Raw genomic sequence first — 13518 nt, 5'->3', positions numbered from 1 at the left:
GAAGAAGATTCTCGGATATTTCGCCATGAAGGAGCAAGTTATCTGACTATAATCGGTAGCAGCATGGTGTCCCTTTTAATTTTCCTTCTTCTTTTATTTTAATTGGTGAATGAAAGTGCCAGGGGTGCAGAAGAACATGGCTAGACCAACCATGTTGTCTGGGTTTGAGAGACTGAGGAAATCAGGAAGTAGAGCTGGCGGTATCAGAGTTGAAGATGTAGAGAGTGAGGAGGATGGATAGGATAGTGTTAGATGTTCTGGAGACAAGGTATGAGAGATCGTGAAGATGTGTGGATAAGAATGCTGAGGTTGACCGAGACCTGGAGGAAGGTCGAAGAGGAGGATTATGGATGGTGTGCAAAATGACAAGAAGTTTGTTGCCCTGAGAGAAGATGGTTAGGAGGAGGCGACCCCTGAAGGGTGCGAACAAATGGAAAAGAAGAAGATTGCTGTTCCACCTCCACAAGTCATATGCATTAGCTGTTGCCTCTGATTGGCGAACCATCGGTGCCACTGTCTGGCCAACAGCTGCTGGAAATCAGAAATCCGCAGGCATAGTTTAAGAATGATCGCACCTTTGGGCCTGCTGGTCAAAAGGATCCATAGAAAACTGGGCGGGGAGTGAATCGTCGATAGTCCTCGCGGAGCACCTCAGGGCTCCTTATCGAGCCCAACGATGTTTTTGACACACACAGCAGCTCTGTTACAGAGCAGCTGTTACTGTAAGCATCCTATCGAAGTACTTAGAACTGGTTTATATAGGCAACACCCACTCTCTCTCTGCTCCCTTCCCCTCACTCAGGCGATGACATTGATCCAGGCCCTTTTTGATCTTGCTCTTAGCTGTTGCTCCTTCCCGCTAATACAGTCCTCTCCCCCGTGGTCTGACTTGGCCACTTTTAACCCACAAGTACTGCCTACACCGCTGCCCCTAACCGTCCTCTCTCGTCCAATAAAATCCCGCCAAACATCCATCCATCCATCAACTCCGACCTATTAGTCGCGCTGCTTGTCAGCACCAACAAGGCAGGCGTCGTTAGCGAGGGAGGAAATTAGCAGCGATCCGACAAGAAGGATGAGAAAAAAAAAGGCTGTGGGGGAGCAACGTCTTCTAAGCCTCCTCTTTGTTTCTGCCTAGTGTCTCCCATCTCACTTTTTCTTTTTTAATTTTCTGGGAGCCCTTTTATCTAAAAGTGCCGTGAAGGAAAAATAGAAAAGCTTTGGAAAAAAAAGTTCCAGTTATATAGATGTATAAATGTACTTTTTAACACTTTTAATATTGAAAAGACCTGACTTGCAAGAGACGGGTAACATCCGCTCGCGTTAAATCATGAACTCGACTTTCTTTATGCAATAAAGAGCTTCCTGTCGTATTTATTAAACCGTTCTTTCTGCGTGACTAAACATCAACCCCATATTTTGCAGGGAAATATCAGCTTGAGTATGGAAAGTAAAACAAAATAGCACAAAGCGTAGTCCAATTTGTTTTCCTATAGGTTTGGTTCATTAAATGCTTTCATTTAATGTGATTTTTTTTTTGTTTTTTTTAGTAGTTGTACTGCAGTATATTTAACATATGTATCATGTTACAGACACAAGACTCGGCACCAAAAACAGGGATAGAGTTATGAATTTTATTCATATTAGTTAGCCCGGGAGGGCACTAGTTCTGGATGTGGGCACACAGTTTGTCTCTAGCCTCCAAATTCTGGTCTCCAGCTTGATTAAAAGGCGTGCTGGCGTCTTAGCTAATGCTGACCTGATGGGATTCGCACTTTGGACTCCGGTCTCTAGATATGTGAGGAACAACCAAGGATAAGGAGGGACTAAACCTGACAGAGTTTCGCATTTTCGTCTACAGTCACCAGCCTCCGGTCTTCGGTCTGTAGTCTCCAGTCTCTGGACTCCTGTCTCCTGCCTCCTGCCTCTAGCCTCTGGCCACTGGTCTCCAGATGTGTAAGGGACATGGATACATAGGGACTGACACTGATGAGGGGTCGCAACCTGGTCTCTAGTCATTGTCCCCGAGTCTACGGTTTCTGGTCTCCTTTCTCCAGTCTTCAGTCTCCGACTCCAGACTCCGGCCTCTGGTCTGCGGTATCCGGTCATCAATCTCCAGTCTCCGGCGGCTGGTCTCTGGATGTGTAGAAGACATAGATAAGTAGGGCCTAAGCCTGACAGGGGTTCACACTCCCAGTTACTGGTCTCCGGTCTCTGGTTCCTGGTCTCCGGATGTATAGAGGACAAGGATATGTAGGGACTAAACCTGATGGGCGTTCACACTTCGGTTTCTAGTCTCCTGACTCCGGTCATCGGTCTCCAGATGTGGAGGGGCCACATGTGTAGGGTAGCTTTTTCCTCTGGGCTCAGGGCTTGCTTATGCGTATACTCCTTTTTGGTGTGGAGTAGTAGGGTCGGAGTAGCATGCACGACTGCCGCTACGCTACACTACGACGCCACAACGGAACGCCCATGAGTTTATATGCTTGTGTGTTCGTGCAAAGAGGCCTGTTTGCAGGCCAATTCAAAATGTAATCGTAAACCTACGAAAAACTGTTCGTAGGCTGATTTGTTCATGATTTGGGGAACTCATAAGCTGATGCCTGCTGTATGTCTCCATACGACGTGCATGACAGAGTGATTGCATGTCTTGTGATTAGCTTGGATAGGTTCAAGCATGCTGGCAACCTTGAGTGCAGGCTATTTTATTTTATTTTATTTTATTTTATTTTATTTTATTTTATTTTATTTTATTTTATTTTTGATACTACAAGGGTGGTTTAGAAAACTCGAGGTAAGATAAGAATGGATAAGATCAGACAGAGGAGGCCAAGGAGGCGATATTAGTGGTATTATTATTATCATTATTATCATTTCATCTTTGTCGATTGTAGACTCAAAAACAGACCATAGACTTTAGTGCTTTCTTACATTGTAGACCTTTTTGGATAATTCTGTGATCTGCGGGAAAACCTTCTCAAGAGAGATCCAGGTAGAAATATGACAATTGAAAAGCTGATACAAAAAAACAACTTGAAATTGGTTGGAACAAATGGGCGACGGTGGCATTCGTTTGGAACGTGCTAAATAGGAAAAAATTCTCCCATCCACGCGATCACAGATTTTTTTTGTCTATCTTTAGACCATAAAAACTGAAGACCATCTCAGTTCAAGGAGGGTGGGGGTGTGGAGGAACGTTGCAGATCATAAATCACCAGTTCGGCCGGGTCTAAGTTACCATTTGGGGGGTGGGGCTCCTGCAGCCTGCAGCCGTTATTGCTCCATGGGAAAAAAGGGGGGTAAAAATAGAGCCATAAGGATAATGGGATAGAGGGGACACATTGCCTCTGGAGGCACCTCGAAGTTCATGGAGCAAAGTTTCGAAGACGCTAATAAATATATATTTATATACATACAGTATATATATATATATATATACTGCTCAAAAAAATAAAGGGAACACTTGAACAACACAATGTAACTCCAAGTCAATCACACTTCTGTGAGATCATAGTGTCCACTCAGGAAGCAACAGATTCGTTTTGACTTGTTTTAAGGACATTACATCAAAGTTGGATCAGCCTGGAGTTTGTTTTTACACTTTAATTTTGAGTATGATTCTTATCCAGACCTCCATGGGTTGATACAATTGATTTCCATTGATCATATGTGTGTGATTTTGTTGACAGCACATTCAACTGTGTAAAGAGCAAAGTATTTCATAAGAATATTTCATTCATTTAGATCTAGGATGTGTTTTTTAAGTGTTCCCTTTATTTTTTTGAGCAGTGTATATATATATATGTATATATAGTCATAAAGCTGATTAGAAGACACAGGGAAAGAAAAGAAAGACTATCCATGCAACAGAAAAAAACATTTTTCTGTATCAGGGGAGATATGAAATAAGAACTGCCTGGGTTCTCCATGTTCTCCTCCTGCTTGGGCCTGTCCTTGCTCTCTGCTGAGGTTCTCTCCATGTTCTCCCATCCAGGTTCGCTCACTCTAGAGAGTCTCCACGTTCTCCCACCCTTGTTCTCCATGTTCTCCTGTCAGGGATTTCCATGTTCTCCTGTCTGGGTTTTCCCCATGTTCTCACGTCAGAGTTCTCTGTGTTCTCCTACCTGGGTTTTCTCCATGTCCTCATCCTGTCTGCATGGGTTCTCTCTCTCTAGAGTCTCCATGTTCTCCTGAAAGAGTTCTCCCCATGCTCTCTTCCAAGGCTCTCCATGTTCTCCTGACCAGGTTCTCTTGCTTTCTAGAGTTTCCATGATCTCTCACCTGGATTCTCTCCAGACTCTGCCAGAGTTCTCCATGTTCTCCTGCCATGGTTCTCCATGTTCTTCTGCCTTGTTTCTCCATGTTGTCCTACATGGGTTCTCTTTGTGTAAAGTTTCCATGTTCTCCTACCTGGGTTCTCTCCAGATTCCCTGCCAGGGTTCTTCATCTTCTCCTGGCCAGATTCCAGTAAGATGGTTCCCTGAAAACGCCATTGTCTTTGGTTGTGTACGACAGCGCAAAAAGCTGGACATCTCTATGTGTGACTGACTGGTAAACCCCGTCTCTCGCCCCAGCGCCAGCCATGATTGGCTCTGGCCTCCTGTGCAGCTGACCACTGATCTGTTTCCTCTTAGCACCAGTTGTTCTGGCCTATCAACTGGAATCTGTCAGTGCAAACTATTAACTGGAATCAGCCACTCCAAACCAGTAATAAACAGCAGCCAATATCCTTCAATAATGGATATGCTAATTTCCCCTTTACATTTTTTTGCTCGAAAACTACGTGTTATAATTAAGGGGGAAATGAGGGACAAGATTTGTTTGAAATGCTCTCAACGGAGGCAATGGGATCACTGTTAACATAAAAATTAGACGGCGAAGGTTTGATTAAAAATCGCGCTTTTAAACCTAAAGCCTCCCACTGGCTGACTCCTTCTTATGATTTTGTTGTTACACCTCATAGCGCCTGATTGTCACAACTTAGAGACTTTTTGTGATGTACCGTCATTTTTTGTACACACATGCACACGCACATTTAATATGACAGATTGAATTATCTTGATATCTCATAAAGAGATTTACACTTGAAAACTGAACAAGATGCACATCAACATACACATGCGCACAAACGCACACACACACACACACACACACACACACACACACACACACACACACACACACACACACACACCAAATGGAAACCCTGCAGCCAGCTTTTATCTGTGGGATGGGATTTGCTCTTCAAATGATAGAAGATGGTCTCATCCGCCTGGCCCGTCTTCCTTTTCCCCCCATCTTTCTGTCATTTTAGCCAAACCTGCTTTTGGGTGAATAAAATACACTCCTTGGTAAAATTGAATAAAATAATATAAAAAACACAGATGAATACAATAAAGTCAGATTAAATAAAATAAGATTGCAAAAATTTAATAGCATTAAGTAGCATAAAATGAGCACAAAAAAAAAACAAAAAAAAAAAAAAAAACCACCAAAAAATAATATACAACAAAATAAATCAGCCAAAATCAAAGTTCAATAATAAAATAAAACAAAACAAAACAAATAAAGAAATAAAGTCAAACTAGATAAAATGAAATAAAGTAAGATTGTAAAGAATATAATAATATAAAACAGCATATATAAAACTGATAGAGTTACATAAAAGGAGATAAATTAAAATAAAATGGCATAAAGTGAAATAGCATAGTCACATAAAATGAGCAGAACAAAAAAAAATCAGAAAAATGAAACCAAATAAAACAAAATAAATTAGAATTATAGAATCAAAATGAAATGTAATAGAATAAAATAGAATCAAGAGAAAAGAAAAGAAAGGAAAAGAAAAGAAAGGAAAAGAAAAGAAAAGAAAAGAAAAGAAAAGAAAAGAAAAGAAAAGAAAAGAAAAGAAAAGAAAAGAAAAGAAGATTGAATGAATATGAATAAAATAGATTACAATAAGCAGCTCAGAAGACCTCCTTGAAGAAGAAAACCGTTGGACCAAGTCTTCCCTTGCCCAGACGTAGGGCACCCCCCGACGCACACACACACCTCGCTGGGCCTTCACCCTTGGGGCTCGGCTGGGCACAGCCCGAAGGAACAACATGGGTCCCTACTCCCCTGGGCTCACCACCCACAGGAAAGGCCAGGGGGTTGTAAGCAGTTTGACCTTGGTGGTCCGATCCTTGGCAGAAGAAGCTGGTTCTTAGGAAATGGAATGTCACCTCTCTGGGAAGGAGCCCGAGCTTAGAGATTCCGTCAAGAAATAGCCGGACACACCTAAACGTATGTGCGGGGTCTGGAACCTGGGCTCTTGAGAGGGGCTGGAATCTTTTTTACTCTGGAGTAGCCCTTGGTGAGAGGCGCTGGGCAGATATGGGCATATTGATTGCCCCCCGACTCAGCGCCTGTGCGTTGAGGTTTAACCTGGTGGGGTAGCCTCCCACATCCCTTTGGAGGGGGGAAATATTCTGACTGGCTATGCACCCAACAATAGTTCAGTTTACCCACCCGTCTTGGGGTCCCTAGAGGTGTTGCTAGAGAGTGCCCCTACGGGGGACTCCCTTGTCCTACTGAGAGCTCTCAGTGCTCTTGTGGGCAATGACAGTGCAACTTGGAAGCCGTTATTGTGTGCGTTATTGGGAGGAACAGCCCCCCTGATCTGAGCCTGAGTGGTGTCTTAATATTGGACTTCTGTGCTTGTCACAGATCGTCCATAACAAACACCATGTTCAGGCATAAAGATGTCTATATGTGCACTTGGCACCAACACACCTTAAGCCACAATTCTTTGATCAACCTTGTGGTCATGTCAATGGACTTACGGCCACATGTCCTGGACACTCAGGTTAAGAGGGGCGGTCAACTGATCACCACCTGGTGGTGAGCTGGCTCCAATGGTGGGGGAGGATGCTGGTCAGACCTGGCAGACCCAAATATAATTTGAGGGTCTGTTGGGAACGTCTGGCAGAGTCCCCTGTCAGAAGGATTTACAACTCCCACCTCAGGCAGCGCTACGACCACATCCTAAAGGAGGCGGGACATTGAGTTTGAATGGGCCTTGCTCCGTGCTTCCATTGTTAAGTCAGCAGACTGGAACTGCGGCCAAAAGGCGGTCGGCACCTGTCGGGGCAGCAACCCTCAGACACCAAAACCGCAGGCCAAGCGGCCTGGTGTCTGAGGGTCTCAACCTTGGTGTCTGCTGAGGCAAAACTTGGGCGTGGGAGGAGTTCGGAGAGACTACCAAGGTTAACGACTTCTGGTGGGCGTCAAGGAGATTCTTGTCCACCATCCAGCAACTCAGGAGGGGGAAGCAGTGCTCCCCCTCAACTCGAGATGTTGTTGATTGGAGGCAGGAATACTTCCGAGACCTCCTCATCACCGTTGAAACGCCAATAAGGAAGTAGAGCCTGGGGACTCTGGAGCAGACACATCTATTTCCGGGGCTGAAATTGCTGAAGCAGTCAAAAAGCTCTTCATTATCAGGGCCCCGGGGATGGGTGAGGTCCGCCCAGGTCTCCTCAAGGCTCTGGATGCTGTAGGGCTGTCCTAGCTGACACGACTCTATTTCACTACATGGATGTCGGGGACAATGCTGCTGGACTGGCAAACCAGGGTGTGCTCCAACTATAGGGGGATCACTCTCTTCAGTGTCCCTGGTTAGTCTATTTAGTGGTGCTGGAGAAGAGGGTCCAGCGAGTCGTTGAACTTCCGATCCAGGAGGAGCAGTGTGGTTTTCGTCCTGGTTGTGTAACTGTGGACCAGCTTTATACCCTTGGCAGAGTCCTCGAAGGGGGATGGGAGTTCGCCCAACCAGTCTACATGTATTTTGTGGATCTGTAGAGGGCATTTGACCGTGTCCCATGGGCAATCCTATGGGGGGTGCTCCAGGAGTATGGGGTACCGAACCCTGTTATACGGACTGTTTGGTCTCTGTATGATTGGTGCCGGAACTTGGTTCGTGTTGCTGGTTGTAAGTCGGACCCGTTTCCAGTGAGAGTTGGACTCCACCAGGGCTGCCCTTTATCACTGATTCTGCTCATAACTTTTATGGACAGAATTTCTAGGCGCAGCCATGGCATTAAGAGGATCTGGTTTGGTGGCTGCAGGATTGAGTCTCTGGTTTTTGTAGATGATGTGGTTCTGGGGAGCTGAGCTAAAAGGTGAAGCTCTCAATTTACCGGTCGAACTACATTCCCGCCCTCAGCTATGGTCACGAGCTGTGGGTAGTGACCAACAGCACGAGATTGTGGATACAAGCGGCCAAAATGAGTTTCCTCTGCAGGGTGGCCGGACTCAAGTGACTTGCAGTCAGTAGAGGCAGGGGAGGCCGGGCCTCACTTAACATCACAGAAAGAAGAAAATGCAAAATGAAAAAATAAATTAAATGGTTACGTTTATTCAGTAATTTGTACTATAAAGTTTCCACGAAGCTTCCCCATTGTTAGTTTATTTTTTTCAAAATTGCTAAAAAAAATCACATTTACCGTTCAAATATGAAGAAGAGACGTGCGGTGATGAGGTTAGTGCCTCACCAGCCATGAACCTCACCACACGTTACTGCCGTACTCCTTTAGAGATAGGGTGAGAAGTTTGTTCATCCGTGAGGAGCTTGGAGTAGAGTTTCTGCTCCTACGCATAGAGAGGAGTCAGATGAGGTGTCTCAGGCATCGGGTCAGGATGCCTCCTGGACGCCTCCAGGGGGAGGTATTTCGGGCATGTGCATCTGGGAGGAGACCACAGGGAGGGCCCAGGACACGCTGGAGAGACTATGTCTCAAGGGTTGGTCTGGGAACGCCTTAGGGTCCCTCAAGAGGAGCTGGACCATGTGGTGAGGGAGAGGGAGGTCTGAGCCTCACTGCTCTGGCTGCTACCCCCGTGACCCGACTCCGGATAAGCGGGAGAAGATGGATGGATGGATGAAAAATACAGTAATCATGAAAAAAGATGAATACAGTAAAATAAAATTAGTTAAATTAAATAAAATAAGATGGCATAAAAATCCTAAAATAGAATAAAACTTCCATCCATCTTCTTCCTCTTTATTTCACTCAGGGTCGCAGGGGATGCAGGGGATGTTGTCGGGCAAGAGGCCGGGTATACCCTGGACTGATCACCAGTCAGTCGCAGGGCCACATATTTAGACAAAAAAAATTCAGTCACTCAATCATTTGGGGCAATTCTCCCAATTTTTTTCCATTTAACCTGCATGTTTTAGGAATGTAGGAGGAACCTGGAGGAAACCCAAGCAGACAAAGGGGGAACATGCAAACTGTTCTGAATTTAACCAGGGTCCTTTGTGCTGGGAGGCGCTAACCACTGTGCCACTGTGAAGATAAACAGATAAATAAAATAAAAAAAAATGAAATAAAATATAACAGAAGAATATAATCAAACAAAATGACATGAAAAACATAGGATGAGAGTAAAATACAAAAAAATAACACAGAAGGATGTGGTTAAATAAAATCAGTTAAAATAAAATAAAATAAAATAAAATAAAAATAGCAGCACTATTCTGGCTGTCTCACTTCTAATTTGCATCCAAGCAAACTCATCCCTCACCGCTCTGTGTCTCTTCTTTCTCCGTCTTGTAACAACATAGGTCCCTCCAAAGCGTTTCGCATCTTAAAATGCAGGAAGAGCAAAGGTGGTGTGACGGAAAGGCTGGCTGCTGAGTAATAAAAATGTGAGCGGCAGGCAAAGGGGGGGTGGAGGCGAAACTCAGGAAGTCACAGCGAACGCTGTTTCCATCTTCATTTAATAATTGAATAATAATCTCCCTGGAGACGTGACCCAGAACTCACGGACGGGGGCGGTGGGAGTGGATTCGGAGGCCTCATCTGCCCACGGGGACGACACACTGGTGCCCCCCTGTGGTGCCCACCAGTCACTGCCTCAGTGCATGCGCGTGCTTGTGTGTGTTCACCGGCTTGTGCATGATTTACAGCAGTAACCTGTCTCTGTCACACACTTACAGGCCCATGTCTGAGATGGCAGAGAGAGGGAGGGAGAGAGGGAGGAAAAAAAAAGGGGGATGTCAGGAAAGAATATATTTCACTTCCCCACATGCATGCACACATGCACGCACACATGCACACACAAATGCACGCACGCACACACACACTTGCTAGCGTGAGAGCTCCCAGACACAAAATCAGACCTCATCTTCTAGTGGAAGATAAGCGGAGTCTTTTTTAAGGCTGACGCTGATGTATGAGCTTTGGGGCCATCGGAGTTGTGTGTGTGTGTGTGTGTGTGTGTGTGTGTGTGTGTGTGTGTGTGTGTGTGTGAGACGGCTGACGAGAGTGCAATGTTGCGCTTAGGTTGATGTACGAGCCCCGGGGTTAGGGGACGACGCCCGGGAAAAGAGCCGAGGCCCCTGGGCCTCCAGGACCGTATTGAAGAGCCAGCGATTCATTCCCCTACATTTGCATGAGCATGTGCATACACGCTCACACACACACACACACACACACACACACACACACAAGGATTCGCCGCACCTGCTTTGTTTTATTAATAACTTGATAACTCGCAGCGCCGCAACCCCAAACAACCATTTAGAACAAAAACGTGTGGAAGAACAGTGTGTGTGCGTTTGAGTGTGTGTCTGTCCATCCGTGTGTGCATGCATGCACCGGTGTCGATGTTGTGCATGGTGAATTCGCCTGAAAAATTCTGCAAACAAAACTGGGACAACCAATTCACCTCCTGATAGTAATTTTCAATAATTGATGAAGTTCAGTTTTTCATGATGATCTTTGTTTTTAATCATCCTTGCTGTTTTTTTTGTGATTTTCTGTATCATATTAGATTTATTTTTTCTTTTTAAATCTCATGTCCTGCTGACAATTTTTCTATTTTCTCACTCATTTCTGGTGAAATTTGATCTTTAGGGGAGCTGCTCTGACACTCCGCATGTCCTTGATTGTTTACTTGATCACATTTCTAATTGGATTTTTTTCTCCTCAGAATTTTTTTGCATTTTTTTCATTTTTATTTAATTTGTTTGATTCATCCAGTTAAATTCTCTCCATATTTTATTTTTTATTTTTTTAAAGAAATTAGTAGGCATTAGTTTTTTTTTGCCAGACTGGATCCTGATGATGTGGAGACTCTTGGGCAGGCCTTTGACATGACGATTAATTCACTGGAAACATATTTCAATCAATACTGATTTTAGTTTTTTTGAACAATTTTTAGTTATTTTTGTGTTACTTTTAAGGAATTTAAATGCTTTTTTCTTGAACAATGAATTTCTTGGTGTGTTTTATTTTTTGATACATGCGTATCATCAATTTTATCACTATTTTTTCCATCCTTTGTAAATACATCCGATCAGGTTCTCTCCGTGTCAAACTTTCTAGGTTCTACCTGTATGGAGTCTCCATGCTCTCCCACCTAGGTACTCTCTAGGTTATCCAGGTTCCTTCCAGGTTCTCCGTCTTCCTCCCATTGTCTAAAAATTCACAGTAGGTTCATGGAAGACTCTCAATTGTCAGCTGATGGTGTGAATGACAGAGCCTTTAAATCTGACTTGACAAGTGACCTGTCAAGTTAAACCCTGCCTCTCTTTTCAACAATAGCTGCGATTGGCTCCAGTCTCACCACGACTTGAGTGCAGTATAGGCATTCAGGAGAATGATGACTGAAAATTTGAGACCCAGCACTTTGAGGCCCGAACTCTTGATAGTCCATGTACGTTATGAGTTTGTGTGTGGATGCATTCAATGACCTCACCCTTTCCCCATGTCTATATGTGTCCAGTCTGCGCAGGGAGGGCTACACCATGCAGGTGAACGTCAACGACTACCTGGACATCTACTGCCCACACTACAATGACAGCCAGCGTATGGTGGGCACGGGCGAGCAGTACGTCCTCTACATGGTCACCTACCGCGGCTACCGGAGCTGCGACCCACAGCTGGGCTTCAAGCGCTGGGAGTGCAACAGGCCGCATGCCCCCCACGCGCCCATCAAATTCTCAGAGAAGTTCCAGCGCTACAGCGCCTTCTCGCTGGGCTACGAGTTCCATATGGGGAAGGACTACTACTACATTTGTGAGTTCCTGATGAAACCATTGTAGTATTATTGATTATTGATCCCCCCCTTCCCCAAGCTTCATGTTACCAGCTTAGGAGTAGTCCCACCATCCACGAACAAACACCTCTTCGTTAGCATTGCATTAACTTACCAAAGTGGCCCCTTGTGGTGCTTTCTACACTCTGGCATATACTGAAGTACAGGATGCTAAGTGATGTTCAAAAAACTGAATTTAAACTGAAGAGTGGTGCCACGGTTAGTGCTCCTGTCTTACGGCAAGAGGGTCCCTGGTTCCGACAGGTTGGCCTTCTTTAGTTCTAGCCATATTTTCTGGGGGTTTCCTCCAGGTTCTCCAGTTTCTTCCCATAGTCCAAAAACAAGCTGGAGGGTTCATTGGATACCCTAAATTCCCCAGACCAATGAATGAGTGAGTGGATGATGACTGATCCAGGGTGAGCCCCAACTTTCATCCAATTACAACCGGGATAGGTTTAAACATTCCCCGGGATCCAGAGTGCAGGATTAGCAGTGAAGACAAAGAACTAATTATTGAATGAGTTTTGAATTCTCAGGAAACCTCAATAGGAATGTTAGGAACAGGATAGGCAAAATATGGAAATAAAAATTTATGTGAAAATTCAAGTAGTTTGGAGGTTAAAAGTTGGTAGCGCTTGTTCAAACAGGCAAGTTGTCTGGTTCAGGTCCAGGTCTCTGGTTGAAAGAGAGGGAGAAGGACGGAGACATAGAGGGCGAGAGTGCGATAGAGTCAGAGGGAACTTGTGAGTGGGAGGGACAGGCACTGATTATCTCTTACTAATACCAACTATCGCTAATATGCTAATAGCTAACATGAGACAGTCCAGCGGTGTCCAGCAAAACTGCTGCAGTCGATTGAGCCAGGCCCCCTGGGAGCTTGGAGTATGCCCAGGGACTCAGGACAAGACATGAGGTTTCTATTGTGCATTGATGAAAGGGATATGAGTGCAGAGAGGATAGGAAGAGTGGGAGGAATGAGGTTATTGGGTGGGTGTCCACCCCCCAGGATGGAGATTAGAAGATGCTTCCACAGAAGAAGAGCTAGGTAACTGAATGCTCTGCTTCCTTCCCCGTGCTGCTTTTAGACTGTGTCCCGGGACTGTAGTGATTCAACTTGTTGACAGGGTTTGATGAGATACAATGGCATTAGCCCATTTGGGGAGGCCAATGCAGAGAAGCCAATGCTAGAGAGATACCATCCCTCATACTAGTTCTTGATAGAACACACACAAAAGCATTCTGATGGAGCAACTTCAAGGACTTGTTAAGAGGGCCCAACAAGAGAGAGTGAGAGTCATCCAGCCTGGAAGATGTGAAACCATGAGCATGACCAACAGAAAAGTCCCTGCAAACCAGGAAGTGGGCAGGAAGTGATAGGGAAAGTGAATACCATTCCATTCATGCTTATGCATTATGCAATATATACAATGCAATACC

At 44.8% G+C, this 13518-nt stretch overlaps 1 protein-coding gene across 1 annotated transcript in view; it reads left to right on the top strand.

Moving 5' to 3' along the window:
* efna3b (ephrin-A3b) overlaps positions 1-13518 on the top strand; it is a 98286-nt gene that overhangs the window by 66390 nt on the left and 18378 nt on the right. The window contains exon 3 of the mRNA XM_086155755.1: positions 11770-12062. Coding sequence (XP_086011881.1) covers positions 11770-12062 — 293 coding nt within the window. The remainder of the gene's footprint in view (positions 1-11769; positions 12063-13518) is intronic.

Source organism: Fistularia commersonii, chromosome 11 (genome assembly GCF_037954325.1).
Source record: "Fistularia commersonii isolate RoL2024-O1a breed Wild chromosome 11, RoL_Fcom_v1.0, whole genome shotgun sequence".
Lineage (NCBI taxonomy): Eukaryota > Metazoa > Chordata > Actinopteri > Syngnathiformes > Fistulariidae > Fistularia > Fistularia commersonii.
Note: the sequence above shows the minus strand (reverse complement) of the source record. Positions and strands in the feature narration are given on the sequence as shown.